At 40.6% G+C, this 24,227-nt stretch overlaps 1 protein-coding gene across 7 annotated transcripts in view; it reads right to left on the bottom strand.

The window, feature by feature from the left end:
• BIRC6 (baculoviral IAP repeat containing 6) overlaps positions 1 to 24,227 on the bottom strand; it is an 854,588-nt gene that overhangs the window by 647,856 nt on the left and 182,505 nt on the right. For all 7 annotated transcript variants that reach the window (XM_053711846.1, XM_053711848.1, XM_053711852.1 and 4 more), the window contains exon 15: positions 14,646 to 14,777. In XM_053711846.1, the coding sequence (XP_053567821.1) occupies positions 14,646 to 14,777 (132 nt within the window). The remainder of the gene's footprint in view (positions 1 to 14,645; positions 14,778 to 24,227) is intronic.

The following is a 24,227-nucleotide window of genomic DNA, read 5'->3' as shown; positions in this document are numbered from 1 at the left end:
TACTGAATAATTTTTCTCTCCAATGGCATGGAGAGTCCACAAATCCATTCTAATTACTAGTGGGAATTCAACTCCTGGCCAGCAGGAGGAAGCAAAAAACACCCCAACAAGACTAAGTATCCCTCTCCTTCCCATAATCTCCAGTCATTCTTTGCCTTCGTTAATCTAGGAGGAGTGCTCTGATGAAAATTCAAGAATTTTATCCTTTAATGGGTAGTTTACCTCCAAGTAACGATTGGGGCAATGCTGTGTCCATGTAATCCTCTTGAGTAAGAGTTGTGGTAGCTGTTAGCTGTTGCAGGTCGGCAGGGTAGCCCTTGTTTCTTCAACAATTTATGCTAAACTACATCTGGAAAACCAGGGTTGGTTACTCTGCTTTTCTTTCTTCTCCAGGTCCCTGTCAGAAGTCTTTTGGATCTGTCAGACATGGATTTCTGTGTCTGCCCCACAGAGAATTCAAGGTAAGTGCTTTCTTCATTCATAGGACAGAAGGTTCTGGCACATTTGAGGTTAATACCTCTTCCATATGGTGACAAAGGAGGGGGCTAACTTAAAAATATCTTCAGGTTGGGGATTAATTTGGGCAGTATGCTCAGGGCACTGTGTGTACAGAACGATCCTGCTCTTTTCTATCTAGCAGGCTTATTGCTGGAGGCTGTCATAGGGCAAGGGCTTTTTGAGAGAGTGTTTGTGTGCTTTGATGGACAGTAGGAATTATGTGCATATTGGCAGTACATTAGGTACTTTAATAGTAATATTTTAGGGATTGAAGGATTAATGAGCGCAGTGTATTCACAAGCTTTTGTGTCGCATTTTTTATTTTTTATGCGGTCACGTGATCGCACGTCTCCTCCTCCCGCTTGTAGCGGTTTTTGTTGCGAGATATTCAGCAGCGCTCTATATAGAGAGCTCCTTCCTAGTGTGACAATAATTCTAAAATCCCTTACAGAGGTGGTGAGTCCACTCCAGCAACGGCTGGGGGTAATAGAGGTGCAAGTTTTTGATTTTAGTCTGTCTGGTGTTAAGACTCAAACGGAGTGAAAAAAGTCACGCATATGGTTTTAGTACTGAACCATTGCAGGCAGTTTATTTCTCTTTATCTCTGCTTAATTAGTGATTCTTTTGTTTATATTGCTTCAAAATTTAGCAAGTGAAATTTTCCCATACAGAGGACATAATGGAGAATTGCCAGAATTTAGCAGTAAACTTTGATAAATGTTTATACTGTGTAGAGGCACAAGTGATTCCTCCTGTGCAATTTTGCTTCAAGTGTGTAGCTAATATCTAATATGTTGCAGTCCAAAAATAAAGATTCTGCCATTCCTAAAAAACTTAACCCCTTTAGAGCCCTCTGCCTCTCAGGATTTTGTTGCCCTAGACATGCCTCAGTTTCTCCTCAGCCCCCATCACTAGCAGTTAAACAAGCAGTGCCCTGCGGTTCAACTCAATCTGTGCCTGGGGGAGTATTTTTACCAGGAGGCTTTGCAGCGCAGCTTACTTCAGAAAAAGTTTAAAAATAATTCCTCTAAGTCAGGAATAATAATGAACGCCAAGGATGCTTTGGTGAGTTTAGCCCAATTATATGAGGATGACCATTCTTCAGCAGCCATTGAGGACAAGAGCTCTGATTCAGATTCTACTTTAGATAATTCAGTAGACTCTTAAGAGATTATTTTTAGGTTTAAGCTCGAGCACCTCCGGTTATTGATAAGGAGGTCCTGCCTCCTCTAGAAGACTCACAATCTACAACTTCTGAGACCCCTAAGGTTACCAAACTGAACAAGGTTTTTGATGTCAAACCTAGGTCTGTGAAAGAGTTTCCTGTTCTGGATCGTATGTCAGATATTTCCTAGGAATGGGAGAAGCCAAGGATTCCCTTTTCCCCGTCTGTTTTTAAAAAGATGTTACCTGTTGCGAAGCTCTGGAGTACTGTTCCTAAGGTGGATGGCGACATGGCGCAATATCCACATTGGCCAAGAGAACTACTATTCGTCTGGAGGATAGTACCTCTTTTAAAGAACCCATGGATAGGAAGCTGGAGGTGTACTTGAGGGTCTGCTATGGCAATCTGTGGCTGCTATGGCGGAGGTTGCTGGTGCAGCTTCGTATTGTTGCAACTCCTTATCTGATTTAGTTATGGAGGAGACTACTTTGGAGGAAATCCAAAACAGAATTAAGGCATTAAAACTGGCAAATTCCTTTATCTGTGATGCAAGTATGCAGGTAGTGTGTCTAAGTGCTAAGTCTATCGGTCTTGCCATTCTCTCTCGTAGAATTCTTGGTCAGCAGACATAGTCTAGGCTCCTTTCATTGCCCTTTAAAAGGAAGACTTTGTTTGGTCCTGGTCTGGATACCATCATATCCAGTGTCAAGGGTGGAAAGGGGGCTTTTCTTCCTCAAGATAAAAAGGCTAGGCCTAAGGGTCGCCAATCTTCTAATTTTCGCTCCTTTTGCAATTTCAAGGGACAGAAATCTGCAACTTCATCAAAGCCTGACCTGACCAAGACTTCCTGGAAACCTAACCAACCATGGAACAAGGGAAAGCAGTCCAGGAAGCTGTCCGAGGATTTTACTCCAATCTGTTCGTGGTTCCCAAGAAAGAGGGAACTTTTCAACCTATTTTGGATCTGAAGTGCCTTAAAAAAAAATTCAGGGTTCCGTCCTTCAAAATCGAGACTATTTGCGCCATTCTTTTTTTAGTTCAAGGGTCAGTTCATGATAACCATAGACCTGAATGGCGCTTACCTTCATGTTTCTATCCACAAGGATCATTTTCAATTCCTTCGGTTTGCCTTTCTGGATCAACATTTTCAGTTTGTAGCCCTTCCTTTCAGTCTGGCCACAGTCAGACTGAAAGGAATCTGGTTTGCAGACCTTGTGAAGATGTCGTCCTCTACTACATGAGGAAGGACCTTCTACTTCAGCAGGTAACTCGCAAGATATATCATAAGGTTTGGCGCACATACCTACACTGGTACGAATCTCAGGGTTTTCCTTGGCGTAAGGTGAGAGGACCCCATATTTTGTCTTTTCTCCAGGAGGATCTGGAGGAGGGTTTCTCAGTTCTCTGAAGGGTAGGATCTCTGCCCATTCGGTTCTATTGCATAAACTTTGGCAGACTTACCGGACATTCAGTCTTTTGTTCAGGCCTTGGTCAGAATCAGGCCTGTGTTTAAACCTGTTGCTCTTCCTTGGAGCCTTAATCTTGTTCTACAAGTTTTGCAGCAGGCTCCGTTTGAGCCTATGCATTCAGTTGATATTAAATTGTCTTGGAAAGTTCTGTTTTTTTTGGCTATTTCTTCTGGTAGTAGAGTCTCAGAACTTTCGGCCTTGCTGTGTTCCCCCTCATCTTATTTTTTCCATGTGGATAAACCGGTCTTACGTACCAAATTGGAATTTCTTCCTAAGTTGGTTTCAGACCGCAATATTAATCAGGAAATTGTTGTTCCTTCATTTTGTCCTAATCCTTTATCACAAAAGGAACGTCTGTTACACAACCTGGATGTAGTTCGTGCTCTGAAATTCTATCTCCAGGATACAAAGGAATTTTGTCAATCTTCTGCCCTTCTTGTGTTGTTTGCTGGTAAATGAAAGGGCCTAAAGGCAATGTCAACTACTCTTTCTTTCTGGTTGAGGAGTGTCATTCGGTTATCTTATGAGACAGCAGGCTCCTGAGAGGATTACTGTTCATTCGACTTGCGCTGTTTCTTCTTCCTGGGCCTTTAAAAAGGAGGCTTCCGTGGAGCAAATTTGCAAGGTAGCCACTTGGGCCTTGTTAAATACTTTTTCAAAATTCTACAAATTTGATGTTTTTGCCTCAGCTGAGGATTCTTTTGGGAGGAAAGAGCTTCAAGCGTTGGCGCCCTCAGTTTTGGTCCACCTGTCTTGTTTCTCCCTCACTTTCCATTCTGTGTCCTCTTGCTTGGGTATTGGTTTCCACTAGTAATTAGAATGGATTTGTGGACTCTCCATGCCATTGGAAAGAAAAAATGTATGCTTACTTGATAAATTATTTTCTTTCCTGGCATGGAGAGTCCACAACCCGCCCTTGTCTATTTCAAGACGGCCTATTTTTATTTTCTAAACTTCAGGCACCTCTATTCCCCTGGTGTTCTTTTTCCGTACTCCCTAAACTGAATGAGTGGGGATTATGGGAAGGGGAGGGATACTTAAAGACTTGTTGGGGTGTTCTTTGCCTCCTCCTAATGGCCAGAAGTTGAATTCCCTCTAGTAATTAGAATGGATTTGTGGATTCTCCATGCCAGGAAAGAATCATTTATCAGGTAAGCATAACATTTTATTAGGTTTATAAAAAGGTACTATTGCTCAAAAAAACAGGTTAATATCATCCCTTTATCCGTTCAATTACTTGATATTACAAGAAAGAAAGTTGAACAGACTTAAAGAAGAAAGCATTTTCATGTATTGTGCACCTTTCAATGTGTGAAAAGCATAAATTATGCTTACCAGATAATTTCCTTTCCTTCTGTACAGGGAGAATCTACAGCTGCATTCTTTACTTGTGGGAAATACTGAACCTGGCCACCAGGAGGAGGCAAAGACACCCAAGCCAAAGGCTTAAATACCTCCCCCAGTCATTCTGCCGAGGGAACAAGGAACAGTAGGAGAAATATCAGGGTGAAAGTGTTAAAATTTAGGGCCGCCGATCGGAGAACACTGACGGAAGCTGTGGACTCTACCTGTACAGAAGGAAAGAAAATTATTTGGTAAGTATAATTTATGTTTTCCTTCTTAATACAGGGTGAGTCCACAGCTGCATTCCTTACTTGTGGGAAATTATACCCAAGCTCTAGAGGACACTGAATGCTAATGGGAGGGTAAAAAGGAGAGGCAGACCACATCGCAGTCTTCAAAACCCTTTCTCATGAAGGCTGCTTCAACAGAAGCAAAACCTCATTAAAAAATTTAGAAAAAAAGAATATAAGGACCACCAGGTAGCCACCCTACAAATCTGATCCATAGAGGCCTCATTTTAAAATACCCAAAAGGACGACACTGCTCTCGTAGAATGAGCCGTAATCCTCTGAGGAGGCTTGTGTCCCGCTGTCTAAAACCAAGCAGAAGATACTCCTCAACTAAAAGATAAGGAAGTCGAAGATAAAAAAAATTCTGTCTATTCCTATGTAGCCTGGAGATAGAATTTCAAGGCACGATTACATATTATGTAGTAAATTTTCCTTCTAGAAAAAGGAATAGGACATAAGAAAGGAATCACAATTTCTTACTTGAAGTTGCGATCTGACACAAACCTTAGGAGGAAATCCTAACTAGGTTCGCAGAACAGCCCTATTATTGTGGAACACCAGATAAGGAGGGTCGCATTGCATGACCGCAAATCTCAGACTTCTGCACGCAGAAGCAATGTTTAGACGGAAAGGAATATTCCAAGATAAGAACTTAATGTCAACCTTATGCATAGGTACAAAAGTAGCCTTAAGAATAACATTTAAGCTCTAAGGAGGAGCATCAGATCGACACACCAACCTGATCGTAGTCAGAGCCCTAACAAAAAACTGTACGACCGGAAGTTCAACGAGCATCTGTGTAGTAAAACAAACAGGGCCAAAACTGTCCCAACAAGAACTAGGTAAGAGGCCCTTCTCCAAACCATCCTGGAGGAAGAAAAGAATCCTGGCATACTTGAATAGTGTGCCAGGACGAACCACGCTTTTCACAGAAGGGGGTCCGCCACACCTTATGAAAATCAGAAAACTCCCTCTTGGCCAAGACTAAGCATCTCGCAGTCCGCCTCAGAGAAATAAGATTTGAAGTGGCATTGTTCCAGCAGATCCCTGCAACAAGGTAACCTTCCTGGAGGGGAAGACGACATCCTCACAAAACCACGATCCACTATCTTCGCGGCCGCAATGGAGCAATCAGTATCCGTGATGCCTGCTCCTGCGAGGTTCAAGCCACCACTCGAGGAAGGAGTGATATGGCAGAAAATAAAAATTGTATTGAGCCGCCCAGGCACCGCCAATGCATCCATTAGCACCTCCTGAGGATCCCTGAACCCCGACCCATCTGTGGGTAACTTGGTATTGAGACAGGACGCTGAGACTCTCATCTGGCGTCCCCTCCCAGATACAAATATCTGAAAACCCCTCGGATGAGACTTCATCCCCAGATAAAGGGAATTTCTGTAGAAAACATACCGAAGAGTTGATCGCTGACAGTAAGCAGTATTGGGCCTCCGCCCTCTATCAAACCCGAGATACTACCCTCATCGCAAGGGAGTCTCTCGTTCCGACTAGAATCTATAAACTGGGACTAACCCAGTAGTAAAAGCCCTCAGAGCAAAAGATTGCCTGAAGATCCAAAAAGACAATCAGGAGGGAAACCTCCCGAGACCACGGGTCCCATGACCTCTTGGCACACTCTCACCATCCTAACGGACCTGCGACCTTAGTCAAAACTGCCCGGATTATTCAAGAAAGATGTTCCTCAGGACAAGGAGATCTGGACAAAGACACTAGATAGCGATTCTCTCAACCAATAGTCCAGGTAAATCTGTTAAGACAGATTTGAAACAGCGCCGCTCCACTGCCTCAGCATACATCGAGCCTCGGCTGAAAAGAGACCTAGCAAAAGAAATGAAGTCCAAGTTGGACCCTATGACAAATCATCACCACCCCACACAGAGCCAGCGATGGCCTGAAGGATGTCGGGAGGGCACGACCTGATGAAGCTAACTCATAACTTCCCAAGTCCGAAAGAAATGTATTCATGTCTATGAAGACTAAATCATCATCCAGGAATTCACCCTGGTGCCTACACCAGAGAACTCTGGTCTAGCTATTCTTCCATCCCTGAAGATCGAAGAAGACAGATGAAATCCCTAATGGTCTTCTATCAGACAAGATGATGGCGATTGAACCAGATCGTCTAGACAAGGGAAGCTACCGCCAGATCTGGACTGGTCCAGAAATGTCAACCTTAGGAACCAGAAAAAGAATGTCTCTAACACCCGAAAACTTCAGTGAACCACAACAAAAAACAACAAAAGAAGGCCGGAGCTGTGTGAAGCCAGTGTATGGGAGTCTGCACAAAGAAGAGGTATCAGATGAAAAGGGAAAAAAATGCGGCATATCCAGAGATTAAGAGGGGAAATTATATATTTTGCTACCTAGAAAGAAATGCAGGAGAAAAATGGATCAAAAGCAGAAGTGCAGTCTGCACTTTAAAAGTAACCTTTATTAACAGCATGAAGCAGAGTGGTGGGTGAGATATAGCATCTGCGAGAAGGTATTCAGCCTTTACTTCATGTCCCAAAAGAAAAAAAATATGCTTGAAAATGCTAAATATTGTGTTCACAGAGGAGTAAGGACAAAACATATCCCCCGTTGCAATCACTATAACAGGGTTTTAAATGTATGGGAAAAGCATACAAGAGATCTCCATTAGAGAAAATATCTGCAGTACAGAGGTGGAAAGCATATGATAAGGTTGTTATAGTTCATACATATGGATCCATAAAAGAACAATCCATAGAAGCAAAAAGGCATCTATTGGGCAGTAAGAGAAAGGAGCAAACTTCTAAGGAAGGCAGCCATTACGCATAATTGGTACTAGAAGACAGATGGAAGAGAGGTTTCCTCATGAACAGTTTATAATTTATGCTTTACAAGGCAATTAAATTAATTGTATAAATTAGGGCTTGATAAATTTGTTGAAAATCTAGGAGCCAGAACGTTTTAGCTTTCCTAGGGTCTGAACATACATATTTTTACAAACATATACATTAGACAAGATGAACAAAAATTTGCATTTGGAATTCCTTAAAGAAACAAATGTACTGCACTTTTACACTAATAAATCGGATGCTGAAAATAGCTGAATGCCTCTGCCAACAGCTTTAAAGGGATATGTGAAACCCACATTTTATTCTTTCATGATTCAGATCATGCAATTTTAAGCAACTTTCTAATTTATTCCTAATATTTTTGGTTCAGCACCCTGGATAGTGTCAATTAGAAAGTTGCTTAAAATTGCTGGCTCTATCTGAATCATGAAATAAATAAAATTTGTGTTTATCACTTTAAAGCCTAAAATTCAGATTTAAAAGGATATTTAACACAAATTGTTTTCTTTCATGATTCAGATAGCGAATGCAATTTTAAGCAACTTTCTTATTTACTCCTATTAATTTTTTTCTTCATTCTCTTGCTATCTTTATTTAAAAAGCAGGAATGTAAAGTTTAGGAGCCAGCCCATTTTAGGCTCAGCACCCTGTATATATAGTGCTTGCTTATTGGTGGCTACATTTAGCCACCAATAAGCAAGTCTAACCCAGGTTCTGAACCAACAATGGGCCGGCTTCTAAACATTACAATTCCTGCTTTTTAAATAAAGATAGCAAAAGAACAAGAAAATTGATAATAGGAATACATTTTGTTTAAAATTGCGTGCTCTGATTCATTTAAGAAAAATATTGGGATTAGTATACCTTTAAGAATATGTGTAGCTTGGCCAAAAACATAATTTATGCTTACCTGATAAATTCCTTTCTTCTGTTGTGTGATCAGTCCACGGGTCATCATTACTTCTGGGATATAACTCCTCCCCAACAGGAAATGCAAGAGGATTCACCCAGCAGAGCTGCATATAGCTCCTCCCCTCTACGTCAGTCCCAGTCATTCGACCAAGAATCAACGAGAAAGGAGTAACCAAGGGTGAAGTGGTGACTGGAGTATAATTCAAAAGATATTTACCTGCCTTAAAACAGGGCGGGCCGTGGACTGATCACACAACAGAAGAAAGGAATTTATCAGGTAAGCATAAATTATGTTTTCTTCTGTTATGTGTGATCAGTCCACGGGTCATCATTACTTCTGGGATACCAATACCAAAGCAAAAGTACACGGATGACGGGAGGGATAGGCAGGCTCATTATACAGAAGGAACCACTGCCTGAAGAACCTTTCTCCCAAAAATAGCCTCCGAAGAAGCAAAAGTGTCAAATTTGTAAAATTTGGAAAAAGTATGAAGCGAAGACCAAGTTGCAGCCTTGCAAATCTGTTCAACAGAGGCCTCATTCTTAAAGGCCCAAGTGGAAGCCACAGCTCTAGTGGAGTGAGCTGTAATTCTTTCAGGAGGCTGCTGTCCAGCAGTCTCATAGGCTAAACGTATTATGCTACGAAGCCAAAAAGAGAGAGAGGTAGCAGAAGCTTTTTGACCTCTCCTCTGTCCAGAATAAACGACAAACAGGGAAGAAGTTTGGCGAAAATCTTTAGTTGCCTGCAAGTAGAACTTGAGGGCACGAACTACATCCAGATTGTGTAGAAGACGTTCCTTCTTTGAAGAAGGATTTGGACACAAGGATGGAACAACAATCTCTTGATTGATATTCCTGTTAGTGACTACCTTAGGTAAGAACCCAGGTTTAGTACGCAGAACTACCTTGTCTGAGTGAAAAATCAGATAAGGAGAATCACAATGTAAGGCTGATAACTCAGAGACTCTTCGAGCCGAGGAAATAGCCATTAAAAACAGAACTTTCCAAGATAACAATTTTATATCAATGGAATGAAGGGGTTCAAACGGAACACCCTGTAAAACGTTAAGAACTAAGTTTAAACTCCATGGCGGAGCAACAGCTTTAAACACCGGCTTGATCCTAGCTAAAGCCTGACAAAAGGCCTGGACGTCTGGATTTTCTGACAGACGCCTGTGTAACAAGATGGACAGAGCTGAAATCTGTCCCTTTAATGAACTAGCTGATAGACCCTTTTCTAAACCTTCTTGTAGAAAGGACAATATCCTAGCGATCCTAACCTTACTCCAGGAGTAACCTTTGGATTCGCACCAGTATAGGTATTTACGCCATATTTTATGGTAAATCCTTCTGGTAACAGGCTTCCTAGCCTGTATCAGGGTATCAATAACCGACTCAGAAAAACCACGTTTTGATAAAATCAAGCGTTCAATTTCCAAGCAGTCAGCTTCAGAGAAGTTAGATTTTGATGTTTGAATGGACCCTGTATCAGAAGGTCCTGTCTTAGAGGTAGAGACCAAGGCGGACAGGATGACATGTCCACTAGATCTGCATACCAAGTCCTGCGTGGCCATGCAGGCGCTATTAGAATCACTGATGCTCTCTCCTGTTTGATTTTGGCAATCAATCGAGGAAGCAGCGGGAAGGGTGGAAACACATAAGCCATCCCGAAGTTCCAAGGTGCTGTCAAAGCATCTATCAGAACCGCTCCCGGATCCCTGGATCTGGACCCGTAGAGAGGAAGTTTGGCGTTCTGGCGAGACGCCATGAGATCTATCTCTGGTTTGCCCCAACGTCGAAGTATTTGGGCAAAGACCTCCGGATGAAGTTCCCACTCCCCCGGATGAAAAGTCTGGCGACTCAAGAAATCCACCTCCCAGTTCTCCACTCCCGGGATGTGGATTGCTGACAGGTGGCAAGAGTGAGACTCTGCCCAGCGAATTATCTTTGATACTTCCATCATTGCTAGGGAGCTTCTTGTCCCTCCCTGATGGTTGATGTAAGCTACAGTCGTGATGTTGTCCGACTGAAACCTGATGAACCCCCGAGTTGTTAATTGGGGCCAAGCCAGAAGGGCATTGAGAACTGCTCTCAATTCCAGGATGTTTATTGGAAGGAGACTCTCCTCCTGATTCCATAGACCCTGAGCCTTCAGAGAATTCCAGACAGCGCCCCAACCTAGTAGGCTGGCGTCTGTTGTTACAATTGTCCAGTCTGGCCTGCTGAATGGCATCCCCCTGGACAGGTGTGGCCGATAAAGCCACCATAGAAGAGAATTTCTGGTCTCTTGATTCAGATTCAGAGTAGGGGACAAATCTGAGTAATCCCCATTCCACTGACTTAGCATGCACAATTGCAGCGGTCTGAGGTGTAGGCGTGCAAAAGGTACTATGTCCATTGCCGCTACCATTAAGCCGATCACCTCCATGCATTGAGCTACTGACGGGTGTTGAATGGAATGAAGGACACGGCATGCATTTTGAAGCTTTGTTAACCTGTCTTCTGTCAGGTAAATCTTCATTTCTACAGAATCTATAAGAGTCCCCAAGAATGGAACTCTTGTGAGAGGAAAAAGAGAACTCTTCTTTTCGTTCACTTTCCATCCATACGACCTTAGAAAAGCCAGAACTAACTCTGTATGAGACTTGGCAGTTTGAAAGCTTGAAGCTTGTATTAGAATGTCGTCTAGGTACGGAGCTACCGAAATCCCTCGCGGTCTTAGTACCGCCAGAAGGGCACCCAGAACCTTTGTGAAGATTCTTGGAGCCGTAGCCAATCCGAATGGAAGAGCTACAAACTGGTAGTGCCTGTCTAAGAAGGCAAACCTTAGATACCGGTGATGATCTTTGTGAATCGGTATGTGAAGGTAAGCATCTTTTAAATCCACTGTGGTCATGTACTGACCCTTTTGGATCATGGGTAAGATTGTCCGAATAGTTTCCATTTTGAACGATGGAACTCTTAGGAATTTGTTTAGAATCTTTAAATCTAAGATTGGCCTGAAAGTTCCCTCTTTTTTGGGAACCACAAACAGGTTTGAGTAGAACCCTTGTCCTTGTTCCGACCGCGGAACCGGATGGATCACTCCCATTAATAACAGATCTTGTACACAGCGTAGAAACGCTTCTTTCTTTATCTGGTTTGTTGACAACCTTGACAGATGAAATCTCCCTCTTGGGGGAGATAATTTGAAGTCTAGAAGGTATCCCTGAGATATGATCTCTAGCGCCCAGGGATCCTGAACATCTCTTGCCCAGGCCTGGGCGAAGAGAGAAAGTCTGCCCCCCACTAGATCCGGTCCCGGATCGGGGGCTCTCGGTTCATGCTGTCTTTGGGGCAGCAGCAGGTTTCCTGGCCTGCTTGCTCTTGTTCCAGGACTGGTTAGGCTTCCAGCCTTGCCTGTAACGAGCAACAGCTCCCTCCTGTTTTGGTGCAGTGGAGGTTGATGCTGCTCCTGTTTTGAAATTCCGAAAGGGACGAAAATTAGACTGTCTAGCCTTAGCTTTGGCTTTGTCTTGAGGTAGGGCGTGGCCCTTACCTCCTGTAATGTCAGCGATAATTTCTTTCAAACCGGGCCCAAATAAAGACTGCCCCTTGAAAGGTATATTAAGTAATTTGGACTTAGAAGTAACATCAGCTGACCAGGATTTTAGCCACAGCGCCCTACGTGCCTGTATGGCGAATCCTGAGTTCTTAGCCGTAAGTTTGGTTAAATGTACTACGGCCTCCGAAATGAATGAATTAGCTAGTTTAAGGACTCTAAGCCTGTCCGTAATGTCGTCTAGCGTAGATGAACTAAGGTTCTCTTCCAGAGACTCAATCCAAAATGCTGCCGCAGCCGTAATCGGCGCGATACATGCAAGGGGTTGCAATATAAAACCTTGTTGAACAAACATTTTCTTAAGGTAACCCTCTAATTTTTTATCCATTGGATCTGAAAAAGCACAGCTATCCTCCACCGGGATAGTGGTACGCTTAGCTAAAGTAGAAACTGCTCCCTCCACCTTAGGGACCGTTTGCCATAAGTCCCGAGTGGTGGTGTCTATTGGAAACATCTTTCTAAATATTGGAGGGGGTGAAAACGGCACACCGGGTCTATCCCACTCCTTAGTAACAATTTCAGTTAGTCTCTTAGGTATAGGAAAAACGTCAGTACTCGCCGGTACCGCAAAGTATTTATCCAACCTACACAGTTTCTCTGGTATTGCAACGGCGTTACAATCATTGAGAGCTGCTAAGACCTCCCCTAGTAATACACGGAGGTTCTCCAATTTAAATTTAAAATTTGAAATATCTGAATCCAATCTGTTTGGATCAGAACCGTCACCTACAGAATGAAGCTCTCCGTCCTCATGCTCTGCAAGCTGTGACGCAGTATCAGACATGGCCCTAGTATTGTCAGCGCACTCTGTTCTCACCCCAGAGTGATCACGCTTGCCTCTTAGTTCTGGTAATTTAGACAAAACTTCAGTCATAACAGTAGCCATATCTTGTAATGTTATCTGTAATGGCCGCCCAGATGTACTAGGCGCCATAATATCACGCACCTCCCGGGCGGGAGATGCAGGTACTGCCGCGTGAGGCGAGTTAGTCGGCATAACTCTCCCCTCGCTGTTTGGTGAAATTTGTTCAAATTGTACAGATTGACTTTTATTTAAAGTAGCATCAATACAGTTAGTACATAAATTTCTATTGGGCTCCACCTTGGCATTGGAACAAATGACACAGATATCTTCCTCTGAGTCAGACATGTTTAACACACTAGCAATAAACTTGCAACTTGGTTATAATCTTTTTTAGCAAAAACGTACTGTGCCTCAAAGAGGTACTAAACGATTAAATGATTAAATGACAGTTGAAATAATGAACTGGAAAACAGTTATAGCATCAAACTTTAAAACAACACAACTTTTAGCAAAGGTTTGTTCCCATTAGAAAAATAACAATAATTAAATTTGACATAAAAATTACAGAGCAACGTTTTTATTCACAGTCAATATAAAATTCTCACAGCTCTGCTGAGAGAATCTGCCTCCCTCTAAAGAAGTTTGAAGACCCCTGAGATCTGTCAGAGATGAACCGGATCATGCAGGAAATATAAGAGTAACTGACTGGAATTTTTTGATGCGTAGCAAAGAGCGCCAAAAACGGCCCCTCCCCCTCACACACAGCAGTGAAGAGAAACGAAACTGTCATAATTAAAACCAAACAACTGCCAAGTGGAAAATAATGCCCAAATATTTATTCACTCAGTACCTCAGAAATGTAAACGATTCTACATTCCAGCAAAAACGTTTAACATGATAAATACTTATTAAAAGGATTAGTGACTTTTAACAGAGTAGTTCCGGTGAAATACCATCCCCAGAATACTGAAGTGTATACATACATGACATTATAACGGTATGGCAGGATTTTCTCATCAATTCCATTCAGAAAATAAAAACTGCTACATACCTCAATGCAGATTCATCTGCCCGCTGTCCCCTGATCTGAAGCTTTTACCTCCCTCAGATGGCCGAGAACAGCAATATGATCTTAACTACTCCGGTTAAAATCATAGTAAAAAACTCTGGTAGATTCTTCCTCAAACTCTGCCAGAGAAGTAATAACACGCTCCGGTGCTATTGTAAAATAACAAACTTTTGATTGAAGTCATAAAAACTAAGTATAATCACCATAGTCCTCTCACACATCCTATCTAGTCGTTGGGTGCAAGAGAATGACTGGGACTGACGTAGAGGGGAGGAGCTATATGCAGCTCTGCTGGGTGAATCCTCTTGCATTTCCTGTTGGGGAGGAGTTATATCCCAGAAGTAATGATGACCCGTGGACTGATCACACATAACAGAAGAAATAGCTTTGTTTTTTTTAATATCCCTGTGCTAAAACAAGACTTAGGGCCACACATTTATATATTTCTTCTAGATATATTTAGGATAAGAAAAAATTATTAAAATGTACTGGTAGATCCCAATATACCGGCTGTTAACATCTGCTCTAAATTTTTGAGGACAGGGCTTGGTGAATGCTATTGCAAATAAGGACAAATAAATTATTGTGGGTAATAACTAATATTTTACTGGCAGATCTTTCAAGACATAAGAATTGAAGGTTTTGAGAAAATTACCTTTTACTAGTTTCGGGCTTGTTAATGTTAACATTCCAGCATGCCCTGAAAGATCAAGACCACTTGCAAGCCATACTGGACCACATAAAATATCTTCTTTGTGATCTTCAAGAAACGGGCATAGTCGTGGGCCTAGAAATAACAGAAAATGTAATATTGAGTAAAAAAAATGAATTACTATAAAAATGAAACTTACAGTATAAAAGTTATGTAAATAATTTGTAAGAGTCTCAGATTAAAGAGAGCAAAAGTTCACGGTGCTTTTAAAAACAAGTGTTTTTTCTTTTTGCAAAGTTTAACATCCATTTTAGTGTTTTATAACCACAAATAGTTACCGAGATGTCCTCAACATAGTATCTGCACTCAAATCCTTTTGGTTTAAAAAAAAATCCCATATAAAAAAATGTTAATTGCGCTCAGAAAAATATTGCAATGTATAGTTATCATTTTGCTTGCTATTAGAATAGTATACCATCTGTATATTTCCCAAGTCACAAAAGGGGGCTGGAGTACCCTGCAGTTATAATGTGAATAGGACAATGCTACAGACATGCAAATGTCACTTTAAGCAGTCTCTCTAATTATCTAAAGCAAAGACCAGGCATTTCAAAGCATGTATGTCCTTTGACTGCTCTCGCCGTGTTAACGTTTTACAATAGTTTTAAATGCTTTTAAATCCTTTATCTTGTATGCAATATAATATCCCATGAATACATTAACAAAAGTGATTTTTATGTCCTATATGTATTACATAAATCTGAATAACCACCTTTATCAGAATTAATTTCGGGTACAGGTAACCAGATTGTTTATAGTATTACAATTCACTATCATGTAAAGAGGCTTATGTATACATTACCAATCAAAAGTCCTTTATGTGCAAAATAAAATTCAAAGAATCATTGAAAAGACCATTCATTATCAGGTGGTACACAGCAAATATGGAATTTTATTTTGTTTAGTTGTATGCTTTTTTTTGGTGAGGGGGGGACAAATTAGAGGCAGAAGAGGTATTTGAACGGGTAGAAGAAAATCAATAGATTTCCGTTTTGTTATTCTAGGGAAGAAAGATACACTGAACACTTAAAACTTATCTAGCAGAATCTCAAAAAAGCAACCCACAAATATATCTGGCAGTGGTATCAACTACTCAAGTTGCAAGCATCCTGCCCTTCTGATGCCACTATGTCTTCAACATTAGGCTTAAAGGGACATGCCACCCACATTTTTTCTTTTATGATTTAGAAAGAGAATGCAATTTTAAACATCTTTCTAATTTACTTTTATTATCTAATTTGTTTTATTCTCTTGATATTCTTTGATGGAATGCATATCTAGATATACTCACTATCTGCTGATTGGTTGCTGCACATAGAAGCCTCGTGTGATTGGCTCACCATGTGCATTGCTTTTTCTTCAACTAAGGATATTTAAAAAATGAAGCAAAATAAATAATGTTAGTAAATTGTAATGTTTAAATTTCTATTCTCTATCTGAATCATGAAAGAAAGATTTTGGGTTTAGTGGCCCTTTAATAAGTGCTGCAGCAGCGACAGTTAAAATATTAAAAACAGGGGGCGGAGCCAGCTACCAGCAGGACAAGACGCACTTTTCTACAGCTCCTGATATACCTATTAATTTTAAAGGATATAATACTTAATTTCCCCAATTTTGAGGCTGTTTTGGAAGCTCACATAGTGAACATGCTGGTTCTCCCTTTCAGAGGCTTTTATAACGTTTAATGTTTTGCTTTTTATAAATCCACGCTTTCTAGCTCTCATTGGCCTGCAGTGCGTGTATGGAAAACATGGCCGTGCTCATTTTGAAGCAGATAAAGGACGACCTGCTAGAATGCCATAACAAGATCCTTTTGGGCGCAGTGGATGAAGCTTTTCACTCTCTCACCACTCACGTCGCCTCCTCAACTGCTCTGACCGCTGGTGAACGGGAGCGTGATACCGCAGGAGCCATACCGGTGACAGAGGTAACCACGCTCATTCATACTCCTCATGGGCATCCGGGAATGGAGGCTGAGGTGCGTGAATTGGAAGTAACGAAACAAGCAGGCACGTGTCGGCAGGATAAGGCGATGGAACTACACTCGAATCCCGACTATCAATTACTCCATCGGGGTTCCCCTGAGACCCGTATCCTACCCAGAGGTAACAATGTCAGGCGGGACAATTTAACAACCGGTGAGTTACGGTTGAGAGGTGTTACAGAATATAGCTGCAGCTGTGGGTTGGCGGCCATTACCGGGGCTTACAGCACAAGCGGAATATGCTCCTTGCGACCTCAAATGTGGCATTGGCTAAAGTGACAAGGATCCATGTGCCCACTTTGGAAGGAGCCTATGTGGACATTGACCCTTAGTGTGAGGACTAGATCCAGTACCGACACTAATGAGACTATTCTTTAAGTGGACTTGCAGAGCTCATAACCATTAGCAAGAATGGCCAATTTACCTTATTTTATTTTATAAAGGATGAATCTGGAACGTATACTAGATATGCCAGGAATCACACATGAAACATTTGCCTACGGGACTACTATCATGCTTTACTATAGGCAGTATTACTGTTTTTGTTTTTCTCTATACAGCGCTCTAAAGTGGTACAAACAGGCTATTATATGTATTCATATCCTTTCTCTCATGTTTTTTTACACCCATAATTATTTCTTACATAAGTCTTTTTTATACAAATACATTTCTACTTGTTATGATCTCCTGGGCATTGTGGCACCACGTGATAGCTTAAGTTATGCCTTGCACGTTAGGTCTATATAAAAGTTTTGTGTGTTGCACATGTTATGTCACAATCACTGCTTGCTTAACACTTCTGTTACAGATTAGTGTGCTGTACGTGTTACACTAAAGTCACTGCTTACTCAACACTTTTGTTATGGATTAGTGTTCTACACATGTCACGCTAAAATCACTGCTTGTTTAACACCTCTGATTGATAAAGTCTTTACGCTTTAATCTTTTGTGCCACTGGGACATACATATGCAAGGGTAATCAGGGGAAGCCGTAAAAATGTTAATGTCTGCTGTTAAATAATGTTATGTTGCCCTTTCGTAAATGCCACAACGGTAATTCACTTCTAGGGAGCTCAGAATGTCTAGTGTCCAGGTTTTTGGCTAATAGTACCTTATAGCTGCTCTCGAGCATAACATAGATATTGCCTTGCTTTAGCCCAGCAGCTCATTATTGAGGGTAGGTTCTTTGTGCAGAATTGTTAGTTTCCATAATAGGCTTATTTCTAGATCTTAATGTTCAACACTTTTGTAATGATGCAACTGGCTAGGATATTTCTGATTTTTAGATAAACTGTTTGTTAGCATTTAATTTATATATATGCATGGAGTTTGGGTGAAGCTTGTGTACACGACATCTTGCTGCCAGCGGCCGGGGCAGTGTGATGCCTATATATTACAAATACATAGCTCCATAGCACAGTTTCCCTGCTCTGCCTCCTACTTACTAATCGAGAGCTTCCTACACAATCCACCATTAGCACCAAGTTTTATTTTAGCCTTTGGTTATCCCCTCAAATACTGACTTTTACCTACTCTACTTAGATCAGCAGGACTGATCAACTATACTATCTAACTGAATTTACAAATCCCTGCACATACCCTAGTTTTCTTTCATAGCTCCACTTGCACTACTCCTCAACGCAGTGACATGATATAATTGAAACTACCGATGCCCTTCATATTAAAAGCTTCCTTGACATAAAGTTTAAAGTTGCATAGTTCACTTCGCATAATATACTAACCACCTCCCCCCCCCCCCCCCCGTAATGTACCTCCTATTGCTGGAGGACTATCTATATGGCTTATCTCGCCTATGCCATACTCTAACTACCTATACCTTCATACTTTACCGCATATTTTTAATAGCAAAATTATATATATACTCATGTTATAGTTTACAATATCAACTACTAATTACTCTAATCTACTGACCCAAATTGTTTTAGAAATTTACACAATTTATGGGTAGTTCTGTGATTCAATATCATTCCCAGTTAATACCCCTCCTGTCTATTGTTATAAGAATCTTGAGGTTCTCAGAAACATAACTTTCATTTTAATATTATTCCATACCTACATCTCATATCATATTAGGTTAACAAGGGAATGGCGCCTTTACTATATTTAATGTCTAACAAATTACTTACCATCCCATTCTAAGTCGCCATGCTTTATATTTTGCACCACACCCTTATATTCTACTGTGTTCTTTAAATATTAATATTACCTAATAGCATAAGTGTGTATTTACTCTATTTTTTGTAGGATCATTCGTATTTCCCACCTTCCTCTCCTACTGTTAATATAGAAGGGGCCTTAGTATTAAGTGAGGAAACTCATCTTGTCCAGAATTTGGGAAAAATTAAAAGAGGTTCCAGTTTTTCGTATAACGTTGCCTTTGATAGGAATGTAATCTGTCTTTATGTATGCAGAATCATTATATTGTATCATATATGTCTGGTTATTCTTCATAAGCTGTATTCTGTTTGCACAACCTCAATAAAAATTTATATAAAAAAAAAAAATATTAAAAACAAGCTGGATTTAGCAACTACATCCAACATGGCTTGGAACTGCACAACTGCCAGAAGACTATTGTCAGATTGGTAGACAAACATCCTGAAGCACTGAAAACACTGCCAGCCAGACGTGATATATTGCACCTTAAATCTTTAGAAAAAGTAGTATTTTTATACTGGTCCATATATTCAGTGGCAGCCTATCAGAAACAAGTATATAGTTCTTGACTGTTTCAGCATGCCCCAGGAGAAAAATAAATAAATTCAGGTTTTGAAAAGATGCAGGTGCACATGGAATATTTAATTATTAAGGAGAATAAACTCAAATGGGACATTTGGACATTAGAGAACTACCTGAAACTTCATCTAATACCTAGAGGGCTTAGACTAAGCAAATTTCCCACGTTTGCAACAGATGACCTATCCTTTGTAAAAGAATGGAATGATGTTCTTTCTGAATGTTCCTGGGGTCTAATGAGATTGTTGATTATTTACAAAAAAAAGCAGGTTTCTGAAGTAACTTGCAAGATTGTGAAAGTACAGGATGAACTAAATAAGAGATGTAATAACCCTGAGTTTGGAAAATTTGATAAGCTCCTTCAGGGAGCAGTTGCCGAAGCTAAGGCACTGTTAGAAGTGAAACACTCCAAGTATATTAGAGATCAACAGGATTTTGATAACTTAGTTTATGTCTGGAATAGGAAGAAAGAGCACAAAAACAGAAGGAATATAATCAGCTTAACAGACAGACACACCAAACAGGGGCAGAGGAAGAGGTAGGGGTCGAGGCAGACAGAGGAGAATTCAATTCACTAACAGTGAGGGAGACTCTAGAGGAGAGAGCTCAGGATCAGGAGAGGATGATGTCCCCCACCATCAACAGGGTCAAGTAATGACACAGAATATATCACAACCTAGTGTGAGACCGAAAGAAAACACAACACCCCTAGTCTCTATACTAAAGAATGGCCCGCCCACCTCTAGGTACACCCAGTCCAACAGTAACACTCAACCTGTGCTACACACACTATATACCAACACTACATAGTCTACTGGAGTTCCCAATAGGGAAGAGAGAGTTTCCAAATAGATCAGGGTTTTTTTTATCTCCCCCCCCCCCCAGGGTGGAACTTGGGGGGGTCCAAACCCAGCGAGGAGCATGTAAAGGGGGTTACCCATTACTACAATATCAGAGGCAAACACGCTACCAATAAATAGCATCATAAATTTGTCCCAATTTACCTTGAGTCGATTAGAGAAAGTTTAGGGTTAGTATTTGTTCCCACATAAAACTTTAACCTATGTAATACTCTAATTGATGTGAACAAACTTATAAGGAAAATAACCTTAAAATAACACTATACTTTGTTACAAAAAGGCCAAGGTACAACAATCACACATTTACCAGGCGATTATATGCAGGATATAGAAAATATCTGTGATACCAGTCTAAATTTGGATTTTCAGGATTTGTGCAGTGTTTCCACATTAGAATCTTTATTTAGAGAACAAAATACGGACCAGGACACTGTACAAATTCCAACAACGAAATTAAAATGTCCATCTAGATTCTACCCTTTACAGAGTAGAGGCACGATCATTGAGAAATTTCAAAGTAGAGTAGAACGGGATCTTACTAACCTATATTATAGGTGTAAAACAACTAAATACAATCTGACGAGGAAAGAAAGGGAAGCCGTTGGGAACCTTCAAACCAATACTTCTATAGTGATCCGTGCCGCTGACAAGGGGGGGAACCGTGGTGGTTATGGACAGAAGTTATTTTGTCCAGGAAGCTAAGAGACAGCTGGGTAATACCCATGACTATAGAGTCCTTAATTCAGATCCCACAAAAAACTTTAGTAAAAAACTGCGTCTTGTGGACAATGGAATGGAAAAGGGCTTCATAGATAAAGATACAGGGGACTGACTACCTGTTGTTCACAAACCCCACGGTCCCCATCTTTAATCACCTCCCCAAAGTCCACAAATCCTTGGACAATGTGGTAAGGAGGCCGATTGTCAGCAGCATTGGATCACTCCTAGAACACTTGTCCAAGTGGCTTGATTTAATTCTACAGCCAATGGTACTTGAACTTTGGAGCTATGCGAGAGACGCTAAGCACATTCTCAGTTTGATGGAAGGTATAATATGGAAAGATGAATACAAATGGCTCACTGAGGATGTTAAAGCCCTGTACTCCTCTATCCCGCACGACAAAGGCCTATTGGCTCTGAGGTTTTTCTTAACTAAACACCATGGCAATGACTGAATTCTGTCAATTTGTACTACAAGTGAGTGAATTTCTCCTTACTCACAACTACTTCGAGTTTGAGGGGTCTTCTATCTCCAGGTATGTGGAACTGCTATGGGGGCGAAATTCGCCTCCTCCTACACCAACCTATTCATGGGGTGGTGGGAGCAGGACCACATATATGGAGTGAAAGACCCCTTCGACTCGAAGTAAGTGACATATAAGATTTATTGACGATCTCCTATTTCTTTGGAGAGGGAGTGAAGCAGAAGTGTCACTCTTTGTTAATTACCTAAATACCAATGATTTGGGTATCTCTTTTACATTTGAGTCTAATCCTTTAAGCATCAATTATCATGACATCACTCTAATGGGTCACAGCGGTGAGAAACTACAAACGAAGGTTTTCAGGAAGCCAATTACTGGCAACACCCTACTTCATGCAAAAAGTTGTCACCCAAATAGTGTTTTTCAGGGGATAGCGAAAGGCCAGTTCATTCGCCTTAAGCAAAATTGCTCAAAAAAGGAGAAATATGAACTAGACTCAAGAGATCTCACCAAAAGATTAAAAGAAAGGGGTTACAGATATGAAACTCTTATCAAAGCTTCAGAATCAGTGAAGGATATTAATAGATCTGACCTCTTATGTCCATCAAGTGCAACACCTAAAACATCTAGAAAGCCATTTACAAAAAGTGACAGTCTGCTTTTCATAACAGAATACACTGTACATTATAACCACATCTGTAATATAATAAAAAAAAACATCTTCCCATTCTAAAAGTGGATGATGGACTTGAAAAGTTCTCACCTAAGACCTGTAAGTTCGCCTATAGACGAAATAAAACAATAGGTAATCAGGTAGCTACTACCAAATTACCCCCTGTTCCCACTTCACAATCCTCTTGGTTGTTGAATAAAGGCATGTTCAAGTGAAACTCAACTATGAAACTCTTATCAAAGCTTCAGAATCAGTGAAGGATATTAATAGATCTGACCTCTTATGTCCATCAAGTGCAACACCTAAAACATCTAGAAAGCCATTTACAAAAAGTGACAGTCTGCTTTTCATAACAGAATACACTGTACATTATAACCACATCTGTAATATAATAAAAAAAAACATCTTCCCATTCTAAAAGTGGATGATGGACTTGAAAAGTTCTCACCTAAGACCTGTAAGTTCGCCTATAGACGAAATAAAACAATAGGTAATCAGGTAGCTACTACCAAATTACCCCCTGTTCCCACTTCACAATCCTCTTGGTTGTTGAATAAAGGCATGTTCAAGTGCCACAATAGAGATTGTGTAGCGTGCGAGAAAATAGAGCAAGGGGACAGTTTCACATCTTCGGTCACAGGCTCTACATACACTAAGAACATGTGCATGAACTGTCGCTCCACATTTGTTGTTTACTTGATCACGTGCATAGACTTGTGACAAACAGTACATGGGAATGACAACCAGAGAAGTCAGGTCCCGAATTAGAGAACATATGTCTAGCATAAGAATAGGCAAAGCCAGTACCCCACTTGTACAGCACTTCACCCAAGTACATAAAAATTCTAACACATTTAAAAGTACATGCATAGAAAGAGTCCCAGTACCACGGAGAGGAGGGGATAGAGAGAAGCGGCTGGCTAAGTAGGAATTTTTTTTGATTTTTACATTTAAAACAAGGTTTCCATCAGGTTTAAATTCTAGTTATGATCTTATAAACCACTGCAAATAGACCATAGCAATACCTCTCATTCCTCATTGCATAATTCTGCAAGTTATATTACACTCACCTTTATGAATTTATATTACAACAAGCATTATGGATACGAGTGCTTTATTAGGAGTAGAAACCCCACACTATACTTTCTTCACTCAACACTTGTCACTCCTCTTAGTATGCTAGCATGTATAGCTTTCCTGAACATGGTTCCCACACCTTTTCAAGGGATCAGATTGAGCATTATCACAATATTCTTTCTAGGTGATATATAGCTTTTGTTCATCCATTCCATAGTCAGACACATTATAAAGTGTATAAATGACAAACTATATAGGCAAGACAAAGGGACATTGAAGTTTCGATATGATGATGTTTTGCAGCGTAACATGTATAGAGCCTGTACTAAAGCTATATACCTAGTGTTACTGTCATTTTCATTTTTTTCACTGAACCAGGTACAATGTTTGTAATGTGGATATTAGGCAATTTTGGTATAATTGTGTTGCATAGGGTCAAAATGCAAAAACCGAATAGATGTAGTTGCATAACTCATTTCAAGCCCTGTATGGAACCGCCTATTCTACATTCCCATTAATATACATCATTGAGATTTCTTTGTAATTCCATTATGCTGTTGAACCCATTTAAATTTTCATTGTTTATGGGTCCATACCTAATGCACTCTATGCTAACAGTGGTTCTCGAGTGTATCCAGTAATATAAATGGTTTTCCAATAAGTCTTATAATAAGTTTAACTGTGGATAGCATAAAAAGACTATTGCATTAACAACTTGCTTATAATAACACCTCCCCCTCCCCTCAATCCTCTATTGGGAGGATGGACTTATTGTCAAAGGAGGTGTGTGAATATTAGCCAATGGGGGTTAACCTGTTCATTTAAAGGGTGGGATAGTAACCTCATTTTTAACTAGCTTTGACAACGGCAGGAAGCCGAAACGCATCAGCTGGGCTCTGACCCCCATTTTCTTTGCACGTGTGTTCATTTTAACTATAATCAATACATTTGTTTAGTTTTATATTGGAG

Source organism: Bombina bombina, chromosome 4, assembly GCF_027579735.1.
Source record: "Bombina bombina isolate aBomBom1 chromosome 4, aBomBom1.pri, whole genome shotgun sequence".
Taxonomy (NCBI): domain Eukaryota; kingdom Metazoa; phylum Chordata; class Amphibia; order Anura; family Bombinatoridae; genus Bombina; species Bombina bombina.
This window is presented reverse-complemented; position numbering and strand designations above follow the sequence as displayed.